The sequence below is a fragment of the Paroedura picta genome, chromosome 6 (genome assembly GCF_049243985.1).
Source record: "Paroedura picta isolate Pp20150507F chromosome 6, Ppicta_v3.0, whole genome shotgun sequence".
Lineage (NCBI taxonomy): Eukaryota > Metazoa > Chordata > Lepidosauria > Squamata > Gekkonidae > Paroedura > Paroedura picta.
Genome location: NC_135374.1, coordinates 67954199 through 67979232, shown reverse-complemented (window position 1 = coordinate 67979232; position 25034 = coordinate 67954199). Strand labels below are relative to the sequence as shown.

Genomic DNA, 25034 nt, shown 5'->3' with positions numbered 1-25034 from the left:
GGGAAGGTGTAATATAGGTGGCCTGACCAGTGGAGCTGGAAAGCATCCCCAATGGACACGAAATTTGTGGCTGCTCTGGAGCAATAACTGTGACACTTTGTATTGCTTTGGGACACAAATAAATCTGTATCAGCGTACCACCCCCTGGAGCTCAAAAACAGGAGCACTTGATGGTGAGGCAGCTTGACATGAAGGCTCAGTAGCGGGGATCTCAATGATATCGTCCCATCATTTCTGTGCCGAGAGTAATGGGACTGAAGGAGGGCCTCCTTGGAGGCGAAGGAGATTCTCGGTGCCAAGATATTTTTTAGTGTCAAGGCACCTTGGAAGCATACAATGACACCCCCCCCCACACACACACACACCACCTTCAAATTTTGTGGCACAGGCTCTGAATTCACTCTACAGGTTGAAGGTCCAGACCCCAGCTCAGGAACCTCAGGAGGGGGCATAGAATTAGCCAAGGAGGTACAAGGCTGTTGGGATAGAGCCCTGTCTTCTCCTAATTTTGAGGCCACTATTGCCTTTTCCCAAGCAGCTCTACCATCATGTGTCTTGACCTTCATCTGCTGACAGGCCTGGCAGGAGCCAGTGATACGACTCTCTCCTAGGCAAAATAGGCAAGAGATATCCTTGTCATTTTGGGCCATTTTGGCCTTTCACTCGTTAGACTTTTTTAAAAGTGCCAAAATATTGTTATCCTTTTTTCTTCTTTTATTTTGAGATAGTCTTTTTCCCTCAGAGACACTGAGGAAAGGAAGAATTGCTAAAGATGTCCTCACTCATGGTGGTGAAAATGGAACTGAGGGATGAGTGCTTGCCCCTCCCATGTCATGTGACTTTGGGCAGGAAAGTCACCCTCTCCAGAGAAGGGAGGGTTGATTTTAATCTGAAAAACTCACTAGCTCCTCTTGGTCTCTGGTCTGCAGAATTGCAGTCCTATGCGGCAGTGGTCCCCAACCCCCGGTCCGGGGACCGGGACCAGTCTGTGAATCAGTCGGTACCGGGCCGCTGCTCCTCCTCGTCCTCCTCCCTGGCTGCTGCCTTGGGGGCTGCCCTGCCACTCTGCTTCCAGCTCACCTTTGGTGCTCTCCAGCGGCCGCCATGACTGGGGCTGCCCCTCAGCGTAGCACTGCGCAAGCTGCTGCTGGCAGCACCCCCAAGTGGGCGGCAGGAAGTCAGGGGCGCCAGCAGGAAAGCAAGTGGAGCAGGGCCTCAGGCGGTGGCGACATCCCTTGGCAAAAGACTACCCCCCAGGCCTCAGTAAAATTGTTAAGCATTGACCGGTGATAAAAAGGTTGGGGATCACTGCAATGCGGGACTGCACAGAAGCCAGGCAGATGAGCCAGAGTTACTTTGTAACCTTCACAACCAGCAAAGCCTTAGAAATATACAATTATCTGTTCTAAGAAGGCATTCTTGGCATGTTGGACCTTTTATTATCCCCATTCCTCAGAAATTATGATCTGGCCACTCTAGTCACATCCAAATTAGATTACATTAATATACTCTAGAGGCGCTGGCCTTTAAACTGGCTTGGAAACTTCAGCTAGTCCAAAATGTGGCAGCCATGCTACTTTCAGAAGTTGGTTACAGGAATTTTATCATCTCTGTGCTGATTTTATCATCCTGGCACTTTTTCTGGGCATAAAACAAAGCAGTTATTCTTACCTTTAAGGCTTGGGGCCACAACAGCCTCTTTCCATACTTTAGCTTGCCAGTTAAGATCTGCTTCTCAGTCCTTGATCTCTGCCCTACCTTCAGAGGTGAGGAAAGTAGCAACAAGACAGGGCATTTTCTGTGGTGGCTCCTTGCCTTTAGAACACCTTGAGGATTTCCTGGTGTCTATTTGCTTTTAGGTGCCAAACCAAAACACATCTTTGGTTTAAAAGATTTAATTACCTTATCAGCTTTTTATTGGCCTGCTTCTGTTTTACATACACTTTTTATGCTACTATGTCCAAAGGCTTGTTTTTAATATTTTAAATAGTGTGATAGTTTTAATCATAAGCCATCTTGACCAGGAATCTGAAGAGGTGGCATAGAAATATCCTAAATAAATAAGTAAATCATAGAATCGTAGAGTTGGAAGGGGCCATACAGGCCATCTAGTCCAACCCCCTGCTCAATGCAGGATCAGCCCAAAGCATCCTAAAGCATCCAAGAAAAGTGTGTATCCAACCTTTGCTTGAAGACTGCCAGTGAGGGGGAGCTCACCACCTCCTTAGGCAACCTATTCCACTGCTGAACTAATGGCTGAAATAATGGCAGAGTACCACTACTCTATTTGTAGTTTGATTTGCAGATCAGAGAAAATGGTCTTTTCATTTGAATATGAATTAAGTTTACATTCTCTTTGTTTTTATGTACCTGGTGTTGATTTATATGGTGGTGCTTCTGGAATTCCACATATTGGGTAAATCCAACGGAGTGCCTTGATTTCTCCACTGTCAGATATCATAGTGCTGCTAAGAGATTTAAAAGATTCAAGGGTGAGTATGATTCCTCTGGAAAGTGGATAATTAAGTTTTCTAGTAATGATTTGTGATCTCATGAATCCATTTTACAATCCCTTCAGTAGAACCAGTAAGCCGCAAGACACTCACTTTTCGAATGAGTTGAATAACCGAAGTAAAAATTGTTTCAATAGTTGCCAGTTTTTACAAGAATCAGAAGTATCCTAAGGCATTCTCAAGAGCCTGGTTCTTACTGTTCATTGTGTGCCTTCTTGCTGATATCTTTTACTGATTTCCTTTATCTTAAGTATTTTGTGTACACAAGCTCTTCTCAAATCCTATAAAGAGTTATTGATGCTGGCCAACAACATTCAGCTCTATACAAAGCAGTTTACTTGGCTTCTGCCTTGTTCAGAACATGGAAATTCTTTGCATTTTTATTTGTACTGACTAAACAAGTAAAAAATAAGGCAGAAGGCAATGAAATGGAAAACTATTTCATGATGTTTATATGCCTAATGATACATTTTGATATCAAAATATTTACCTGCTTAGTTTTTTGTTTAATTCAAAGGGATCTTCAAAAGACCAGTTTTCATCATACATTTTCGCAACATGAATAACTAGTACAGCTTCATACAGTTTCATACTCTGAGGTGCAAACAGCACAGGAATATCCAGTTTGCTTTTTGGAGGCAAAGAGATCCCTAAACAACAACAAATAGCAATCAATTAAAACATTTCGTAATAGCTGGCTACTAGCTTATTTCAGATTTATTGCCATATTATTGAAACTACCATACTGTTAAATCCCAACCAAAGGAGCACTTTTCATTTCTCTGAGGCCAACATAGCAATAGCTCTGTGTTCTAGACTTGAGACAGTCTGATCTAAGCACTGTCCCCTTTGGCTGACCTCTCTTATCTCTTACACATGTAAGACATATGACAATGTAAATGCCAAGGTTATGTTCTATGGTAAAATATTTGTACATAGGTGACAAACAAAATATTGGAAATACAGGAGGTTAAGAAGCAATTTTCCTAAAACAGTCAAATATTGGCAGTCCCTTAATAGACGGTGAGCAGTGTTTTTCACTACTGCGATAAAAGATGATTAGAGTCTTTCTTCTCTGATGTTTTGTTATCTGAGAACTAAACAAAATGTATGGTATCTTTACATTGTCAACCACTCAGGCTGTAATCTGTCAACGACTAGAATGCATTTAGGATATGTGTAGAAATACTCTTGGGAGAGTCCACATATAGACAGCATCAGGATCAAAATATGAATGAGAACACACTTCAAAAACTACAGTTACTCAGAGCAATGTTTAATAATGCAGTACATGAGCTTATATTAGTATCAACCTGCCAATGTGTTCAATATTGATTTAGAAAAGCTATTTTGTTTAAATGCATATTATTTTCACTGTTGTAATCAGCCTAGTCATCAGTTGTTTGCAGTGCACACTCACTCTTTTAAGTATATTTTTAAAACTTCATTTATGTTTAGTTGCACCCACAGTTGAAGATATATTTTATGCCAAAACTTTAGATACTGTGCTATTTTATGAAAGGACTATATTACCGATAACAGTAAATGCTTTACTGCAGTTTTTATACCTTACTTTAGGCTTTTAAGTTTAGGGAATATTTAGTCACAGCTGGTACTTAACTTGGATTTTAAAAATTGAGAGCATGAAAATAGCCTTCCAGCATGTTTAGACTTGGCATCTCATTATTAGTGGGGTCAGGGAAGAAAGTAATGCAATATGGACTAGTAAAGAGTACTAGGACAGAAGTAGAAGAAAAGAAGAGTTGCTTCTTATATGCCACTTTTCTATAACCAAAGGAGCTTCAAAGCGACTTACAATCGCCTTCCTTTTCCTCTCCTCACAGCAGGCACCCTGTGAGGTGGGTGATGCTGAGAGAGCCCTGATATTACTGCTTGGTCAGAACAGCTTTATCAGTGCTGTGGCAAGCCCAAGGTCACCCAGCTGGTTGCATGTGGAGGAGCAGGGAATCAAATCCAGCTTGCCAGATTAGAAGTCAGTACTTTGCTAAATTCTGGAAACATGAGATTTAAGAGCAGATAGAGCTGGAATCAGTACAGTATTCATGGAGAAGTGGACCAATTTTGGGCTCTTGTCTTTTTCCAATTATCCTATGTCTCTTCACTGCCTGGGAAGGCTGGGGTAAGGTCATCTCCAGACACAAAGTATGTAAACATAAACATATATCGGATGTCTTAACTTTGGGTCCCTGTTTCACTGATTGTAAGTTGGCTTCCTTTTCTAGGCTTGTTAGTGGAATAGCTTCTTTCCCACTCAAAGGCCCAGGGCCCTTTGGGCCTACATTTCCCAGATACCCTTCAAGCCTGGGCCTGCAGAAATTGGAGGGGAAAGGGGGGACCTTGGAGAATGTTAATATAAGGCAGCCTTTCTCAACCTTTTTACCATTGAGAAACCCCTGAAACATTGTTCAGGCACCAAGAATCCTCAGAAGTGGCACAATCATGCAGAATATGGTTAGAAAGCATAATTGCATATATGCCCACCCTGGGCCCCTCCCCTTCTGGCCCATCACTAGCCATGGGGGGGAGCTGATATGACCATATATAGTAATAATCACCTGAGAAACATTTAACTAAAATATATTAAAATTAATTAATGCTCACCCTTTCAGGAAACCCTTCCAGGAAACCCTGGTTGAGAAAATCTGATATAAGGTTGCACTTAAGGAGGGGATGCTGTTCTTTCCCAGTAACTTTAGTAAGATTGCCATGTGCCCTACTGGCATTTGTCCTCTGCTACCAGTAGGTTTAGTAGAATTGGAGCATTTTAAACCGCTGCTTCCTGCTCCCCACTAACCTCCATGAACTGCCTTACATGTTCATGGTGTGAACCAGCTAAAATTAATCACAAACAAAGGTGCTGTCTACAAGCAAGATGCCATCAAGCATACTTATAAATTCCATATATTGATTAACTTGATAACATTACATTCCATATCAACAGAACAGTGTAAAACATGGTCTGACTATAAACTATGAGTTCAGAAACAGGGCACAATTCATCGGAAAGCCTGCTCACACAAGTGTAATTCAAGCTATTCTGTTGACTCAGTTCTGCTAAATAGACATAATTGATTTTGTTTGCCCCAGATATGTGGCTGTCTATAGTCTTGTACACATATCATGCATATGTGCATTGAATCAATGTGTACAGAAAGGGAAGAAATGTGAATACATTTCTCCCACACACACACACACAATCTATGTATGATCACTGGTTTATGACCATGCATAGCTGCTGCTATAAATGGACGATTCTGCTTGGCTTAGTATGAAAGTACCAGAATCAGTGGTGATTTGGGTTCTTTCTGGCCATATATGAGCCAAATTGCTGATCCCTGAAACTTAAGCCAGCCGAATCAGCTGCATCTAAATCGTGATTTGCAGATTAAGATACTTTGAACTTTAAAAAGTGAACGGAGAGGCCACCAAAGAGCTAATTCCAATAGAGAGTATTTGAACACTTCAACTGTTTGGGTGGCACTTTAAATGATTCTTCCCTCCTGCCTTTCCAGGCAGCAAAGAACTGACTTTCCACTGACTGGGCGGGCGGCCGGGGGGGGGGGGGGGGGAGCCGCAAAACAGCTGATCCCTGGAGATAAGCTGTCTGGCATTTTCAGCCAAATTGGTTTGAGGTTCCTGAATTGGCCAAACTTGAATTGATATACTGAATCAGTGAATTAGTTGATTCATAGAATCATAGAGTTGGAAGGGGCCATACAGGCCATTTAGTCCAACCCAATGCTCAACACAGGATCAGCTCTAAGCATCCTAAAGCATTCAAGTTGTACTGAATTAGGAAACACCTTATCCAAAAGGTATCGATTTCCACCCCCCCCCCCCACCTCCTGCTGCCGCACTTTCCTGGCTGTTGCCCTTGCAATTAGAAACAAATAATAGGTTCTTGTTTGGGTTTTTTTGTTTAAGAGCCTATGACAGTCAAATACCAAGTATCTTTATTTTAGCTTCTAATGTTTAACTTCAGTAGATATGATGCATCCACATAATTAGTTGAAGTCAAATTTGCTGTTCTATACACACCTACCTCCAACTGATTTCAGTAAAGTTTCATTGAAAATTAATGTCAATTAAGTGTAAACCGTACTGCAGTCTCAAACCTACTGCACTCAGAAATAAGCCCTATTTAATCCTATCTATTTGGACTAACTTCCAAAAAAGTATGCATAACATCACAGCCTTAACATCTCAAATACTCCTAACAGTACACATTAATATCAAATCTGGGTAAGAATGTGGGTTCAGGTATAACCAAGCTGAAAAAATATCTGAAAAAATATATTTAGTACCCTCCAAATATATCTTGGATTTTTCAGGATACCAAAAAAGATGAGTACTGAAATACCCCATAAATATTAGGGATTAACTGGGAATATTAGGGGCCAATGTTGACAGACTCCCAGGATTTTTTTCCCTTTCTCTTCCCTGCCCATTACTGTGTCTCATGGAACTTGGTATTGGCATTCAGACTGCTTTAAGGAAGATTCTGTTGCTTTCAAGTGCTTTTGATGTTGTTGTTTTTAAGTTTGCTGGAATTGGCTTGTGTCAGATTCACAAGGTTTTTGTGGATTCTCACAGTTTATATAGATTCAGATTCTCAGGTATTACATAATGTCTGATTTTCAAGTTTTACATTGTTTGGGCTTTATCACAGCTTTAATAACCTTGAGGAAGATTCTCAAGTTTTTCACCTTTTTTGCCTCCAAATAATATAATGGTGGGCTGTTGAGGCACCATTAGGTCCAATTCACTTGAAATTTGGGGATTATTTAAAGGGCAGGCACCAACAGTTCTTCTGCAGTTTTGGTGTCAGTACCTTTAAAAACACCCCATCACCACCACCACCACCTACATTACTTTTATGCACTTCAAGGCCCCAATGATATATGCAAACATTAGAACACACGGGATTTCAGATGTAACAAATTGGTGTTTCCTCTTGATGGCATTTGCAATTTTCACCACAACACTGCAAGCAAGAGAGGGAGTGTGGTGCAAACAAATACATGAAGATCTGCAGTAACCAGAAGCAAACATCTCACTAACCAGATGGCAAACTGATCCATATTGACAACTTGCAAGAGGTCACTCTAAAGCACGCCTGAAACAATAACCTGCTAAAAAATTTCAGATAACCTGCAGATCTGAGATTATGTTTCCATCACACTCCTTTGAAAGCTAGTAAGAAGGAACTGTGCAGTATATTGTGACTCCCTTCCTTTATAAACCGTGCCTGTCTTGTGCTGTCAATTAGGAGGTGGAAGCTACAACAGACTTATGTTCTTATTCACTCATATTCTGACCCAACAATGACCTCAGATGCAATCCCAGAAGTGAGAATGTGAAAAGTCTCAAAGCATGATAGTTATTATCTACTTCATAATATCATGGTTATAACCCAAGTATTCATGTTTACCAGATACAGTAGTTTTACAATCTTGGGGGGAGGAGGGGGTTGTTTGTTCACAGTCTTGTGTTGTATCATTTCAAAAGATTTAAATTTCATAAAAAATGTGTTGTCTTCCAATACAGGGTTTGTAGATTTTAGTTCATTAGAAGCTGCAATTTAAAAGCTGTCTTTCTGGTATTAAAAAAACAAGCTAAACAGTTCCTGCTTATTAGAATACATGGATTGAAAATTGATTTCAATTAAATCTTTAGCTACAATGCAGCTTATTTTGTTGTGAAATGAAGCCTGTTGAAAGAGTTCTTAGTAATACAGTTTCTGCTAAAATAAAAACAGCAATACTCATTTTATTCATCATGAAAGTGTAGTTACAAGTAATGCTATCACATATATGATAAATGCCATGATTTAAACACATTTAATTAGAAGTAAGCTCTATTGGAACAAACAGGGCATATTTTTAGGGAGATGTGTTTAAGGCTGATGTGCAAAGATGGTTTTAAATAACATAGTACCAGACAATATAGCCCTAGAAATGAGAATAAACAAAAATTACATTTTTAGTACTAGATAACTTAGTGCTAGACAATTTATGTACATATATTTTAAAAATATAGAATAGGAATATTTCTGCCAGAGATTCAAACAGCCTACCTCTCTGATAAATTATTGTACCTAGGTTTTCATTTCTACAGTTTACTCAATATGTTTATACTTCCAATTTATCAGTATGTTAATTGATTATAAATAGCTTAAATTGAAGAACTATTGTATCAACTCTCGTGGACTCCTTTGTCTTCTGATATACTTTATCTATGTTTGCAGGATACTTTGGATCTTCTTCTGTCTAATAGAGCTCCTACATCTTGGCTTGTACCTTAACTAGGTACAATCATGCACGTTGGAAGACTGCTACAAAATCACTGGCAGAAAACTGGTGCCAAACCAGACAGAGTATACTGCATGATACATTTGAAGGAGTGTGGAGGAAGTAAAGAAAGCTACCACACTGCATCAGGAAAACCCTCCATTTGCTCTGCTACCAAACTGTCCTACTGGCAATAGTTATTTGGCAATGCCCAAAACTTGTTACATGGCATTTGTTTAGGATATTTTTCTTCAATGAATGACAAATAAACTGTCAACATAAAGAACAATTCCAAAAATGGACTTTGTGTATGGATTATTCAAAAAATGCACCAGCTTTGAGAAATTTGGGTCAAACAGCATCGGGGGGGGGGGGGAGAACACATCAAGCAAGGCATGTTCAGACTAAAAAAGGCGGAACAGCATTGCTACAAGCTTGCAGGGGTAGAAATATTATTATATACCAGACTACAAAAAATTCCCTTTCCCCAGCCTAAAAATAAGGCAGCAATGCCTTTGTAATAATCAGAATAAGGCAGATGAACAAGAAAATTAAATCAATGGGTTGATACTAATGCTAGTCCTCCAGTGTGGTGCAATGGTTAAGTGTGTCAGACTAGGATTGGGTTTGAATCCTCACCCATGCAATGGAAGCTTGCTGGGTAACCTTGAGCCAGTCCTTCAGCCAAAACAACTTGGATAAATGAGGATAAAACAGCAGAGAGGGGAATGATGTAAGCTGCTTAGGTTCCCCCATTGGGGAGAAAGGCAGGTTACAAATTAATTAAATAAAATCACCCACAGTTTCTTCCATATGTATTTGCTCCTCTCGTGTACACTCAGGAACCAACTTCATTTCATGTTAGTGATGTACTAACAGTTGTTCCACAAGTTTTTACACATTAAAGTAATGCACAAGATTAAAAGACAAAACTGTGCAAGGTTTCCAATTGATCCAAGTAGAATTAAATCAATTGATTCTGCTGTTACAGTGCAGATTATTAAAATTTATGATAGCACAACTCAGCAACTCTACAACATTATGATTTAATGTATATCATCAGTATTGCTAATTAATAGACATCTGCTTAAAGAGATTATAACTCTTTTAATCTTAAAATTGATTTAGGAAAACAATATATAAAATATGACAAACTTTTGGGCTTAAAATAAAAAGAGAACCATTATAGCATTTAACAAATAAAATTAAAATATCTTCTTATACAACAAGACAACAAGAATCTTGAAGCAACATTCAATTCTTGTCCAGAGCACATTAAAAATATCAGCCAGTGATCTGCACTACTAAGCAAAGTTTAAGGATGCTTCAGGGGAAGCATTAATATTTCGTAGTTCAAATCCAGTTGCATGTTTAAAACCAACAAAGTTTTATTCAAGATATAATTTTTCATTTGCAAGCTTGGTGTTGTGGTTAAGAAGAAGAGTTGGTTCTTATCTGCAATTTTTCTCAACCCAAAGAAGTCTCAAAGCAGTTTAAAATCCCCTTCCCTTTCCTCTCCCCTGGCTCCTGACTCTGGCTCGACTTTGGCCTCTGCTCCTCAGCTACTTGATCACAGTACAGCTTTGGAACTCTTCAGTAACTGAACCTGGCCCATCTTTTGACTCTGCTCCCTTCCCCGCCCTCTGTGGTGAACTGACTCCCTTGGCTTTTGAATCTACTGATTGGACTTTAGACTCTGAGTTTGCCTAACAATTTGATTTGGGCTTCCTGGCCAAGGGTATAATTAATCGGTCACAAGTGTGCGACCCAGCAGGGCAGCAAAGCAACCCTTTAACTAATTTCCTTGCAGAGTTAGAGCCCCAAGCAATATGTGCTGCTGTGAATGGATCACCTGCAATCTGTGAGCACCTCAACACATGACAGGTGAATGTAATTTGGATAGTACCATCATGTGCCTCAAGGGAGAGGTTCATGGTGAAGCTATGGGGCTACATTTTGAGACCTTGACCTAGTCTGCACACAATGGATATTGCACTTTCAATGCATTTTAGAAAGACTTTCCTGTTCTGCACAGGAAAATCCACCCGCGAAAGCACATTGAAAGTGCATTATCTATTGTATGCAGACTAGGCCCTTGTCACGGCAACACATCCTTGGCTGAGTCTGGCATGGCAGTTTGCTTTACTTTCCTGCAGATAAAAACTTAACATAGAGACTTGTGGATTTGATGAGTCTCACCTCTCCACCCCCCACTCCACTCAGTATCCTGTTCTAGCCCTACTCTTGCATTGCACCCAGCATGGCCCTTTCAAGTTTCATCTGCAATGTCATCCCACTTAGATTTGCTCTAGGGATACTCAGTCCACTTTCCCGTGGTCCCAGCGAGAAAACTAATAGAGTCTTCATATCTTGCCGTAGTTTGTAGTTCAATACATTCTATGTTGTGCCACAACGGTGTCTCTGTCTCTGTTTAGTCTTGACTACATGATAGTTCTATACCACTTCCTGCCTCTGCACCTTCCCCTGAGGGCTTATCTAGGACATGTCCAAGAGGGAAGGCTTTCCTGTGCCTTGGATGGCTGTGTATGGTTGTTCAGGTTCCACTGGTCATGGTCATCTGCCACAGATAGTAGTGGCAAAGTGGCACCTCCTTACCTAACAACAGATTCCCTTCCTCACCTCGTGTGTCAGGAAGGGGCAGAGTATGGTGTGGGTGAATGAGCCAGCTTGATGCGATAGTTAGCTAGACTAGATCTGAGGGACCCAAATTCTATTCCTTACTAATTCTGTAGAACCTAGGTGGACGGTCTTGAGCCAGATGTAAACTCTCAGACTAATGAACCTCACAGGGTTGTTGTGAGCATAAAGGAGAGGGGAATGATATAAACCACTTTGGAGAGAAAGGTAGGAAATAAATAGCATGAATAATGGAGCTTATAACTGTGTCTGCTTTAGGAAAGGGGGCTTCTGTCACCCAGGGGAAAGACACCAGTGAAGAAAACACAGAGGGGGCTGGGGGGTTTCCAGAGTCACTGACTGGGCGGGATCCAGTGTTATGAGTGAACCTGATGATTTGGAGGGGGTCCAGTTTGGGGGGGGGGGTATGCACATTGGATATACTGGCAGCCGGGAATGCCAAATGACTTGTATGGTTTCTATTGCAATACATTACTACGACATTGATGAATGCAGAATTGGCACTGAGTTTTCTGGGACTAGAATGATAGAGCTCAGAGTGGAATTTCAGTTCTATACCAACTCTGCTCAATTGAGGAAGGAACCGCGAGATCTCAGGAAGTTGCTGCATGCCTTTGAGTTCACCACAGTGATCCCCCCTCCTGCTCTGCCATTGGCAGAGGTGGTATAGGAGTCTTCTCAGCAATGTGGCTAGGCTGCTGGGAAGTGTGCCCTCTGGTGAGCAAATGCATAGGGTAGAAACAACAGCCAAACCTTCTCTTTCCACCCTTCAAGGAAGCTGTGCTCTGTGAGGGCACTGAGGCAGCTGCAACTTGAACCCCTGCCCCACTATCAGGTGTCTGGATTTGCTGACAGGAGTTGATCCCTTTAAGGGATTGGGGTGGGGTATAATCCTGATAACAAGCGGAACTCCTGCAGCCATCCCCTGTGTGTCACATGCCTGAGTTGGATGCTGGACTCCACCCCCATGCCACATAGTCCCTGATGGGTTCTGGTGATTCTGTCCATCATAGAGCCACTGACTGCAATGGCACAGTTGCTATAGAAATACTACGAACCCTCCAACTTTATCTGCTTATTGCTGCGTAACTCATACCCATAAGGAATAGACTTGTGCCACCACAGATACGTAATGGCCAGCTACCGTGGCATGGCCACAATGGATAGTGTCAGACTTATCCTGCCCATGGAAGCTGACAGGGTTCTCAGGAATGTGACAGCCACCGCTTGTGCTCTGGACACATGCCATCTTGGGTTTAAAATCTTGCGGGGAAAAGGTACCGGAGCCATTAGTGAAGATCATTAATTCCTCCCTATTTGAGGGGGCTCTCCCTAGACCTTTGAAGGAGTCAATTATTACATCAAAGACCAAGCTGTCAGTTTCAGGTCGAGAGAAAAGCAGGATCCTTCTTTTCTTCCTAACCAAATTATAGTTTTGGCTGCAGACAATTTGCAGTGGAGAGAATACAAAGCCATTAAGTTGAGCTTCTGCCCCCCCCCCCTCCCCAGTTTACTGGATCTTAGCAAGACTGGAATGCAGCAAACTCTCCAGGCTGGGAAATCTGAAGAACCCAACCTCCAGAGCAGAGAATTTGCTCCTGATCCCCATTCCCCATAAGACCTTTCCATCTAATAGTTTCTGTGTGATCCATACTTCCTCTGTGTTGAAGACTGCACCCCTAAACATGCATTCCACAACTGCAATATATCAAGGTAAAATGCTTATATTTGTATATTGTAAAATGACATTTTCAAAGATTGTATTATCTTATAAAAATAAATCATAAAAATCATGCAGCTATGTACCTCGTGTTTGTTTGAGTGGAATCCAGAAAACAGACTCCTTATTGATGGAATATTGAAGGGACGTATCACTGGGAAGACGTGTGACATGCTCCTGATCTAATGAGAAAAAAAGTAATTTTTTTCTTACACTTCAATGTCATATTCAAGGAAAGGAATTCACTAGAGGTTGAAATGTGATCAAAGGACTGTTCTAATGTAAGAACTGATGAATGCTTTTCAAAGTATACTTTGAAATAGGAGATGACAGTTTTTAAGGTCTCTCTGAATATTAATTGCTGTCCTTTGCAAGCCAAAAATGACTGTATATACACTCATGGAATTCTATTAAAATTCATTGGAAAATAATACAGTTTATCATTTTCCCCAAACCAAAGAAATGCTCATTCTATAAGGAGATTTAAAGCAAACTAATAAACCTTTTTACCCCAGTACCTCACCATTCTATACATTTTTTCTGCATTCTTAACAGGACATTACAAAATGTGTTGCAAGTCCTGATAAATCAAAGTATTAGATTTTGGATTTAGTTGGATGGTGACCATACTCCATGGTTAAGAAGACAGATAGAATCATAGAGTTGGAAGGTACCTTGCAGGGTCATCTAGTCCAGTGGTCCCCAACCTTTTTATAACTGGGGACCGGTCAGCACGTGAAAATTTTACTGAGGCCCGAGAGGGGTAGTCTTTTGCTGAGGGACGTTGCCACCGCCTGAGACCCTGGTCCACTTCCTTTCCCACCGGCGCCCCTGACTTCCTGCCACCCACTGGGGGGGGCCCTGCCAGCAGCAGCTGCGCAGTGCCACGCTGAGGGGGAGCCTACTGGATAATGACAGTTCTCTTTCCAAAGCACTGTGGGGCAGACCTTTTATTTCACACAGACAGCCCCCTAATCTCAAACAACTCTTCACTCACAACAATGTAGCATCTAATATGAACATGGTACTAGAGCTTGCAACAAACCCAGATGCCAACTTTGCTGCCACATACATTCCAATGACACAATTACTGGACCTAATAACATCACCTACACCATCAAAGGCTTATTCACTTGCTCATCTTCTAACATTGTATATGCCATCAAGTGCCAACAATTCTCCTCTGTTCTCTATATAGGGCAAACAGGTCAAACCCTCTACCAAAGAATTAATGGGCACAAGTCTGACATCAAAAACCACAGGATTGAAAAACCTGTAGGGGAACACTTCAATCTTCCAGGACATTCAATAAGGGACCTCAATTAGCTGTTTTATCGCAAAGGAACTTCAAGAATAGACTAGAAAGGGAGACTGCAGAAATACAAGTTATTACAACACTCAAAACAATTACCCTGGACTCAACAAGGACATAGTTTTTTTTTAATCTCACTATACATGCTAACCTTGTTCAACTCGTATATCCATATTCCTCACAATCTTCTCTTCTTTTTAATTTATTTTATTTGGGACAATGTGACTATAATGTGATATTAGTAATATGTAATGTAATTTTGAATTTAACTCTCTGGTCTCAGGACACGATAGCTGCCAGCACAACTTTTAAATTGCAGGAAAGTTTTCATACTTGGGTGGAGACGAATGGGGCCAACAACAAATGGTGAAGTGACAGCCGTTAATCACTAACGTAGACAATTTTATTTCTCCAATGTTTTTGTGAACAACAACTGAACTCAAGGGAACCGACTGGCTGTTTTAGCAAAGAATTGTCATATGGCATCATATGGCTGAATTTGGATGTTGTGACACAGTTTACTAATTTAATATAATTAGCTTCTGCTTTATATTTCCACTGTTATGATGGTAGTTCATTAGTCTGAGGAAGAGTGCATGCACTCGAAAGCTCATGCCTTGAATAAATCTTTGTAGGCCTTAAAGGTGCTATTGGACTCTGATTTTGTTGTGCTACTTCAGACCAACACAGTAACCCACTTGAGTCTATACATCTCAATGTTTAGCCTAAAATTCTTTTGAATTAATTTCATCTGATTGCTTATGGTACGACCCTCTGGGGCAACAGAAATCAACTCTGCTCCCTTCTCTATGTGACAGCCCTTCAAATACTTGAAAATGGCTATCATATCACCTCTTTGACATCTTTTCTCCAGAGTAAACAAGCTCCCCCAACCTTTACTCATATTACTTGGTCTCCAAACCCCTCACCAATTTTTGTTGCCCTCCTTTGGAATTGCTCCAGTTCGTCTATATCCTTCTTCAATTGTGGTGCCCAAAACTAAACTCAGTATTCCAAGAGAGGTCTAACCAGAGCAGATTAAAGCAGTACCATTACCTTGCGCAATCTAGACACTATGCTTCTTTTGATACAGCCCAAAATCCCATTTGCCTTTTTAGGCACCAAGTCACACTGCTGACTTAGTTCAGTGTATGGTCTACCAAGAACCCTAGATCCCTTTTGCACATACTCCTGCCAAGACACGTCTTGCCTATAAGTTTCACTATAATAATGCATTTGATTTTTCCTACCTAAATGCAGAACTTTTCATTTATCACTATGGAAATTCATCTTATTTTTACCAGTATCTAGGAGGGGCCTGGAGCGTTTTTGGAATTACAACGTATTTCCAGGCTACAGATTTCAGTCCCTTAGGAGGGTAAATTCTGAGGCATTAATTACCTGCTGAGATCTCTATCCATGCTCCACCCCAAATCTCCAAGAATTTCTCAGCTCATGAGTTGGCAATCCTCTGTCCAAGGTCAGAAGATTTGGCTAGCCTTAGCTATCCAGGTTGTGGCTTTGATCCGATGGTTTTCATTAAATCAGTAATGGATGACTAGAGTCTTAAGAATACTTGAGTATCTGGAAGCTCTGACAGCTGGCTGTGGAAAAGGTAGGTAGGGAAAGATGTAATCCTTTCTTGACTGCCAGTTCTCTGCCATAAGAGAATTCTGTGCCCTTTTTTATGCCACTTTACAAGAAAGGTCATTAGGTTCCAGGCAAATTTGTTGGATGGGTAATACATAATTTCATCACATGGCAGGATCTGGAATATCATTTGTACATTATTCAGGGGTAGTATGATGATGTGATTAAAGTTTAACTCAGGAAAGGTGATTTCTGATCACCTCTTAAATGAAATCTGTGACTACAAAGGTGATCACAGCACCACCAGACAGGTACCTAATGAGTAGGGGTGATATTTAAAGTCAGTGCTAGAAAGATTATAATGGAAAACCTATTTCAGCAACTTTGTACTGGTTTAGTGAAATACACATGTCAAAAAGTTATAGTGAGAGTAGAACAATGGTCTGTCAAGAATTAAATGATGATCTATACTGTAAAATTGTCTGGCAGATTGTTACACAGACAACACCAGAAAGAGTTCAATATATGCATTATTTAACTCACCTCAAATTATGTATCTCAGTGACCTAACTTATGCCACAAATATTAATTCATGTGTACAAGACACTGTACAAAGACACATCCTTATCTAATTTTTTCTTACTTAGCTGCTCTTGAATTATTGCAAGTATTAAAATTTTTAAGCTCTACAGCATGTTTAAAAGAAAACAGCACATTTGGGGAAAATATACTCCGACTCCAATTTCTTAGAGAAATTATTAGGATTTTTTCTGACGATTCCTTCTGTAACTGAGAATTCCTGCTGTACCCAGTATATAATTTTGTAAACCTCTATCATGGCCCCACCTAGTTGTCTCTTTTCTAAAGTGAACACATCCAGATTCTTCAGCCTTTCCACATAAGGAAGGTGCTCCACCACCCTAATAATTTTGTTTGCCCACTTCTGTGCTTTTCCAGTTCTGCAATGCCTTTTTGAGATATGATGACCAGAACTGAACACCATATTCCAAATGAGGTCACACCATAAACCTCTATGGGGCATTATAATATTGGCTGTTTTATTTCAGTGTCTTTCCTAATAATAATTCCTAATATAAAATTTGCATTTTTCAGTGCTGCAGCAATGGGTTGACACTTCCACTGAGTTATCTACTATGACCCCATGATAATTTCCTCTCTCAGATTCAGAGCCCATTAGCCTATACTCGAAGTTATGATTTTTTGTTTCAATTTCACTTATCAACACTGAACTTCACCTACCCCATTGTTGCCCATTCATTGAATTTGTGAAGATTCTGCTGGAGCTCTTTACAGTCATCTTTGGTTTTCACCATATTGAATAATTTTGTGTCAACAGTAAACATGGCTTTTACACAACTCACTCCTACTTCCAGATCATTTATGAACAAATCAAATAGTAGCAGCCTCAATTCCAATCCTCGTGAAATCCCAGGTCTTACTTCATTGTGATTTAAAGAAAACCATGGGATTAAAGCCGCAATCTGGATAGCTAAGGCTAACCAAATCTTCGGACTTTTTGGCCTCATACGAATAAACCTGCTTCTTGACAGTCATGGGCTCTGTACATTGAGCACACACCCATGATTTCTGCCCAATGGTTAAATCAGCTTTTCTCAACTTTTTTACCATTGAGAAACTCCTGACGTTCTTCAGGCTTTGAGAAACCCCAGAAGTGGCATGATTGTGCAGAATATGGTTGGGAGGCATAGCTGTGTACATACCCATTTGGGGCCTCTCCCCTTCTCACACCCTCCAGGCCCATCACTGGCCATTTGGGGAATGTGGGTTCAGGTCAACAGCATCATATATGTTCATATCACCTGATAAATGTTTAACAAATTTTAAAAGTATATAAAAATTAACTCTTACCCATTCAGCAAACCCTTACAGGGTCATGAATAACCCCCAGGGTTTTATGAAACCCTGGGTTAGATAATTACATATGTGGCATTCCTTGCAAAACACCAGATAGCTCCTACTCACCTGCTGGCTTTCTACCTTCATGACTCATTTAGCCATTTAAATGAATTTTAAATTGAAATAGGGTTTTTACCCAAACTGGTATGGATTTCCATAGCAGGAAGTATGGTTTAGATAAATTCTATTGAATGTCAACTAAGACAAAAATTCTGCTTAGCTAAGATTCATGTTATAACAACATACCAGCATATATTCTCCAAATAAAAATTAAATATGAAAATCACAATTACAGTTCAGCTTAAGATCAATATTTTAATTAATGCATTGAACTGTAGGTGAAAATAATTTGCTATTAATTGAGGTCTGTATTGAATTAACTGGCCTGTGATATTTCTAATACCATATAACTGTAGACCGAAATTTATATTAGATTGCTATGAATTCACATTTAGTTCCATTAAATTCTTCATCTAAATTAAAAGATGCCCAGGGAAGCGAAAAAAAGAGTCAGAAAACATTTTGCGACTGACATTTAAGCAAAATGGCAATTTCACCATGGAAATGAGGTTAGCTACTATGTGTAAAACTTTGTCTTGTAAACACTGTTAAGTTTAGTAATCCAAAATATGAAGCAACTATTGTGCTGTGACAGTGAACAATCACTGCTAAATGTCACTTTAAATATTGCTTTAGAGATTAGTTTAAGATGCATACGCAAGTAGATAAAACCAGATTCCCAAAGAAGAGGCAATTACCATTCTCAACTGATCAGTAATCGCACAGAGATATTAATCTTTTAGTTCAGTATACTTTTTATTCATATGCATAAATGCTAATTGCACTTTTCAATGCATTTTCTTCCAGTGAGGTATTGCTAATATGTACATCTAGACTAGATTTAAACAAGTAAACATATTTAAATGTTGGTGAATGAATGAATGAATTTACAATTTCTAAATGTTATGTGTACTGTAAATCATAGAGGCAGTCTGTCAAATGTTACAGTAGGTAGAATATTTTCAGACATTGGACAACAGATATTGGCATTACTGCACTGATATCAATGCATATCTTTTAAATGTTAACTACAGTATTTGCTGGCGTATAAGACTACTTTTCCTCCCTGAAAAAAATTCCTCCAAGTGGGGGGGGGTCGTCCTATACGCCGGGTGCACTTCAGTTGGGATAGACATAGCTGCCCATAGTAGCCCATAGTACTGTAATGCAATGTAACAAACTCTATATTTTGAGTGGGGAGTTGTCTTATACGCCCAGTTGTCTTATACGCTGGCAGATACGGTATATCTATTAGGGAAAATCCCAGACAGCACAATATTAACAACTTTTCTGATAGCACAGAATACCTAATGCCGCAACCCTTTAATACAGTTCCTCATGTTGTGGTGACCCGCAACCATAAAATTATGCAAGTGTTCTTTCACAGAAATTAGGGGAACTTCTACATCTTTAAACAGCCCGTGGCGCCACGGGCGCCACGGACTATATAATTCGTTAAGCCCCCTAGAGGTGGGCTTTGTCCGTGATGAGGAAGGGTCCGGGTTGGACCCTTCCTCACGACAGACAATCGGAGGGACCAATCGGCAGGCGCGAAGCGCCTGCCGATTGGTCCCTCCGATTCCCAGCCTGAGCAACTGCGAGCCGCGCGCAGCGCGGCTCGCAGTTGCTCCCGGTCTGACGCTGTGGGAGGTGCGAAGCGCCTCGCGCAGCGTCAGACCGCCGCCCGAGGGAACCCCCAGCAGTCGCGTGAAGCGCGGCTGCTGGGGATTCCCTCCTTGCCGGTCTGACGCTGTGGGAGGCGCGAAGCGCCTCGCGCAGCGTCAGACCGCCGCCCGAGGCAACCCCCAGCAGTCGCGCGAAGCGCGGCTGCTGGGGATTCCCTACTTGCCGGTCTGACGCTGCGGGAGGCGCAAAGCGCCTCGCGCAGCGTCAGACCGCCGCCCGAGGCAACCCCCCTTTCCGCCCCAGGGAACCCCCGGCAGTCGCGCGAAGCGCGGATTCCAGGGACTCCCTGCCTGCCAAATGACTGCCGCTCTGCTCACTCGACATGGACTCCTGCGTCGCCGCTGCCGCTCCGGAGCCCAGCGCAAGCCTGCGCGCCACTTGCTGTCGCCGTCGCCCGCAGCCATGCCCAACGAGATCGCCCTTCTGCCGCTCACATCGCCGCTGGCCCACGATGCCCCGCCCCACTCTAAGGACTGCCCTTCCCAAAAGAACTCGACAGCCAGAGCCTGCGAGCCTGCTGCCGAGCGCCCACGGACCTCGCCGTGCCCATGGAGAAGCCGCCGCCCCCCCCATGCCCAGCGTCCACCTGGCCTTCACCGCCTGCGCTGTGCGAAATGGCCGCTCGATCTCCCTCCTCGCCTCCTTCTCGCTACTTTCTTCCCAGCTCTCTTCGCACAGGTCAGTGCCACCCCAGCCCCACTGCGCCAACACCTATGCCAATGCCCTTCTTCATGCCCACACACAACTCTTCACGAGTTGCGGGGGAGGCAAGAGAGAGCCCTTCTAGCGCCCATTTTATTTCTATATAAAATGGGCTTAGATTCTAGTTTTAAAATAAAAGGCTTACTGACTCATCAGCAATAGTTTGCATGTAGTGTGGTGCAATGGTCAGAACATCAGAAATACAGGTTTGAATCTCCATTCTGCCATGGAAGCTTGCTGGGTGACTTTGGGCCAGTCATGTACTCTCAGGAGAGGAGAACAATGCTAACTACTGTGTTGGGTCTCCTTAAGGGAGAAAGTGAGAATACAAATTAAGGCCCATTATGCACAGCCGCCGAAACGGCGATTTTGGGTCACATGGAAAACACGGAGGGGTATGACGCGATGCACACCGGTTATGCACGGGGCGGGGCGCAACGGCAGCAAAACCCAGAGTAACCGATTATGCACGCGGCGATCCCGGCGCCACTTCTGGTTGCGCCCCGGTCACTCGGAAGCTGCGCTTTCTTCTGCATTTCGTGAACACGGCTTTTTCGGCGGCATGCACCGAAGCTGCGGCTGGTTGCAGCCGGCACCGTGCGTTATCAGTTATTTTAGTCGCCGCCATTCCACCCCGAATGTGCGCTAATACCCTCGTGTGAGAAAAAGTGAGAAAATACATGAATAAGTAAAATGGTCCACAAGATGCAATTGGGTGTCACTATACAGCCTGTAAGATGCTAAGGTACCAGATGGAGCATTAATAGCCAGGGCAAATATTTTATCAAATTGTTCTGCAAAATATTGTCCATTTGAGCATCTCAGCATCTCACATTTACATAAGCTGTGTACATTATGTCTTTGGGGACTGTACTGAAGACGAGCTTCTGTCTTAGATTAATTCTGGGAAAACAGTTATAAATAACAACATTACAAGTAACAGTCCAATACTTTAGTACATCTAAATATGCCATTTGGAACAATGTTTATATTTAAAAGTCTCTCTGTTTGCTCCTTATAATAGTTTTGCTACTGTGTAAATCAGAAGAGACACTGGCTTGAATGCTAAAGTACTGCAAAATATGCCATTTCCTAAAGGATGCTATATGAAATAGCAACGCATCTCTATTGAAAATGGGGTCATAAATATTCATGCTATACAGAAATCCTACAGGTAATTTCCTAACCACATGCATGATTTATATTTATTTATTTATTTGATTTAGAGACTGCCTTCATGTATTTGTATTCAACACATAAAAGCCATAAATAAAGCTAGTGGATGGGACCTTTACATCCAGTGTTAAAAAGATGGTGATGGGAGGGAAGCTTTAAACTTGTTACCCAATCAAGCCCCCAGGCAGAAATGCATTCAGAGAGACCAAGTCTCTTGCCATATGAACTGAGAAGCACAGACACACCAACATACACAAAAACATTCTTCTGTCCCTATGTATTGCAAGGAAACACTGATAGGGATGGACACACTACAGGAAGTTTATCTACCATTACTGATGTTCTAATGGAGGTTATTAAAGAATTCCAGGGATTCCCAAAACACACCAATCTATTTATTTACAATTTTATAAAATGAGCAGATGTATATAGGTATAGATTCACAGCCACACCAGATCCTCCCCAGAAACCTTTTTAGTGGCAAGACAACTTCAAGTTATTTACTCCATTTTTCCTATTCATACACTGTTCCAGATAATTCATTCATTAAACATCTGCACAAAATGTTTGATGTTGTACTATAGTAAAAGACAGTAATACAAAGAAAAGATTGTGACAGAGGAGAAGTAAGGCAAAGGTAATCCATAGCCAACATCGACAACAAAGCTTCCTAGTTACTCTGACAAACAAAGCGAAACCTTTAGAGCAGGGGTAGTCAACTTGTGGTCCTCCACATGTTCATGGACTACAATTCCCATAAGCCCCTGCCAGCAAACTATGGCAGGGGCTCATGGGAATTGTAGTCCATGGACATCTGGAGGACCACAGGTTGACCACCCCTGCTTTAGAGGGGTCAGCTGGTAACACTGAACCTCCTTTGCCCTACGTTAAATAGGTTTCATAGCTTGTATGCCTAGTCTCCTTGCAGTTGCATTATTTAGCTAAAGCTGGCTAATGAACAGTGATGAACAGGCTGAACCCCCATCTCATATCTCACAGGTTCCCAAGCTGAAGACACATTGATAGCTTGAGTTCACCACCTCCAATTACCTATGGAAAAAAAGTACTGTTCAGCCAGAGGCATGGGTTGTTTTAAGAATCTAGGAGGTCAATAAGGGTTTCCAACTACCTGGAGTTTTTCCAGAAGTGCTGTTATTCTATTGCTGACAGTTGTTTTAATACAAGAGTTGTTTTAATACAAACAATAAAAGATGGTACAACTCTACAAGTTGCAACTTACGGCCCTTGTGTCATTGCAAACTCCTGACACCAACAAACACAGCCTAGAGTCCTTGTCCCATAACACCATCCTGTGGTCTGACCTACAATGAAGTTCTCTGAGCTTTCTTCTGTCCATCTTTTATGCTAATCTAGCCTGAGGAATGCTTGCCTAATAATCAGTAACACCTGATGCTCATATTCCCTCTCTCTGGAGGCTGAGAATAACCACTAATAAACACTCCTGCTTACAGCTTTACACAGTAGGCTGAATCAACCAATGACAATTAGGGAAACTTTCCAAGGGCCAGAGGAACAGCTACTTGACAACATCATCTTTATGCCTTTTTGAGATTCTTGTGTGTTCTATTGGAGTTTTTCTTCCTGTAATCTTCCACACTTTTTCCCATGCAGAAACATAATGGACCCTTAAGCTTCTACCACCTATACAATGATAAATGAAAATAAACATACCTGTTAAAATTACATCTACTTGTACATCTTCAAAAGTAGGATTTCTGAAGGTTATGATGATTGAAGAATGATAACCCAGGCAAGCGCTTACACTAGCTGGCTCCTGGAGCTCGGGAATTAGACCAATACCAGACAAGTAAAATATCCACTCTTCAAGCTGTAGAATAAAAGAGTTTGAAGTTTAATTTTTCTGCCAGTTTTCCCACAAAAAGATTTGTAGAACAATATTAAGCACAACTGGATCCTCAAGTCCAGTGAAGTCAATTGAGTTAGATGGCTATAATTGTATTTAGGCCTATAGTGTGACGGCTAAAATTAAGGAATGGTTTCCCCAACCAAGTAGCTTTGGTTTACATTCTTATACAAAAATGGACTACTACTGAAAAACATTCAGCACTCACAATCCTATCAAAGTCTTCAAAATGCTTTGGATTATGACCAATTTGTGCAGTGGTCCATTCAAAGACCACTTAGATGACAACAACATTTGTGGATTATTTATCCAGTTGGATTATATATTCCCCGATGATGGTGGAGTAAACTCATCCTCTTCTAACACAGATGCTGCACATTAGAACAATGTTACATGCCATGCAAAGGCCTTATTTGTGCAATTCAGGGAAAAAAACAGCAGGAATCAGGTGTCTACATTTCTCTAGAACTCTATATCTAATGATCTTATGGTTTTAAATTTGTTTCTTATACCATATCCACAATATAATAGGGAAACTTCTAAATGTATGAACAATACATAGGTTTAATGGAAAAACTTTAGTTGGTTAACAAACAAAAACACCATTACACCTGTCAACAGTGTGGATAAAAGACATTCAAGAGACAAATACAAAGAGGATAGAAAACAGAAAGCTTAGCTCTGAGGCTAATTCTGATATAATTTTGATATATATACATGTTTAGCAACTCTCACCACCTTGGTAAGAAGTCAATGAATCAAGCATTAGGAGAATACAAGCCAGCTAGCTCACTGACTAAACCTGCTGAAGTAATTTAAGCATTCTGAACAATATATTGAACAGGAGAGGCTAAAAGAATGTATGCAAACAGGATCTAATAATAGTTCCTGCTCACCTGTAACACTGTTCAGTATTATTAGTCTCAGTCCATTATGAATGTAGGTTTACTAGAAGAACTGGGTGAAATAAGGCATATTAACATCTTCAGTAACCATTACATTCAACTTGGCATTTCAGTTGTGCTGTCCCAGCAAAGTTAATTTCAGTGATCAAAAACAAGAGTAAAGTGATTATGGACTAAGCTCAAATTCTTACTGCAGACAGCTCTCTGCACAGCTCTAAACTAGAAACAAATGAAGCAGATAATAACCCGTAGTGGTTTCTCTCAATTCGGCGATGAGGCACAATCAGAAACAGTTAAGGCTCGCCTTCTAAGTGCTGTCATTAGTTGATTTTAGATTAGTCAGCTACTCAGCTCTAAAATGGCTTAAAGTGTCAATTCAGAAGCATTTAATCAGTGAAATCAAGGAAAGAAAATCCATGCCATTTTTTAAGGTTAAAAGTAGGCCAGATTTCACACATTAAAAAAAGGCCTTTGTCGTTGCCCCTCCCAATCCAAAACTGCATCTTGAACAGTTAGAAAAAAGATAATACTAGGTTAAAATATGTTTATATTTAACTTTAATGCAGGGATTTTGCTCC

General features: G+C 41.1%; 1 protein-coding gene across 3 annotated transcripts in view; it reads right to left on the bottom strand.

The window, feature by feature from the left end:
- Window positions 1-25034, bottom strand: part of CFAP47 (cilia and flagella associated protein 47) — a 277930-nt gene that overhangs the window by 44940 nt on the left and 207956 nt on the right. For all 3 annotated transcript variants that reach the window (XM_077342939.1, XM_077342940.1, XM_077342941.1), the window contains exons 56-59: window positions 23359-23515; window positions 13289-13384; window positions 3004-3163; window positions 2371-2468 (exon numbers count right to left, since the gene is read on the bottom strand). In XM_077342939.1, the coding sequence (XP_077199054.1) occupies window positions 2371-2468; window positions 3004-3163; window positions 13289-13384; window positions 23359-23515 (511 nt within the window). The remainder of the gene's footprint in view (window positions 1-2370; window positions 2469-3003; window positions 3164-13288; window positions 13385-23358; window positions 23516-25034) is intronic.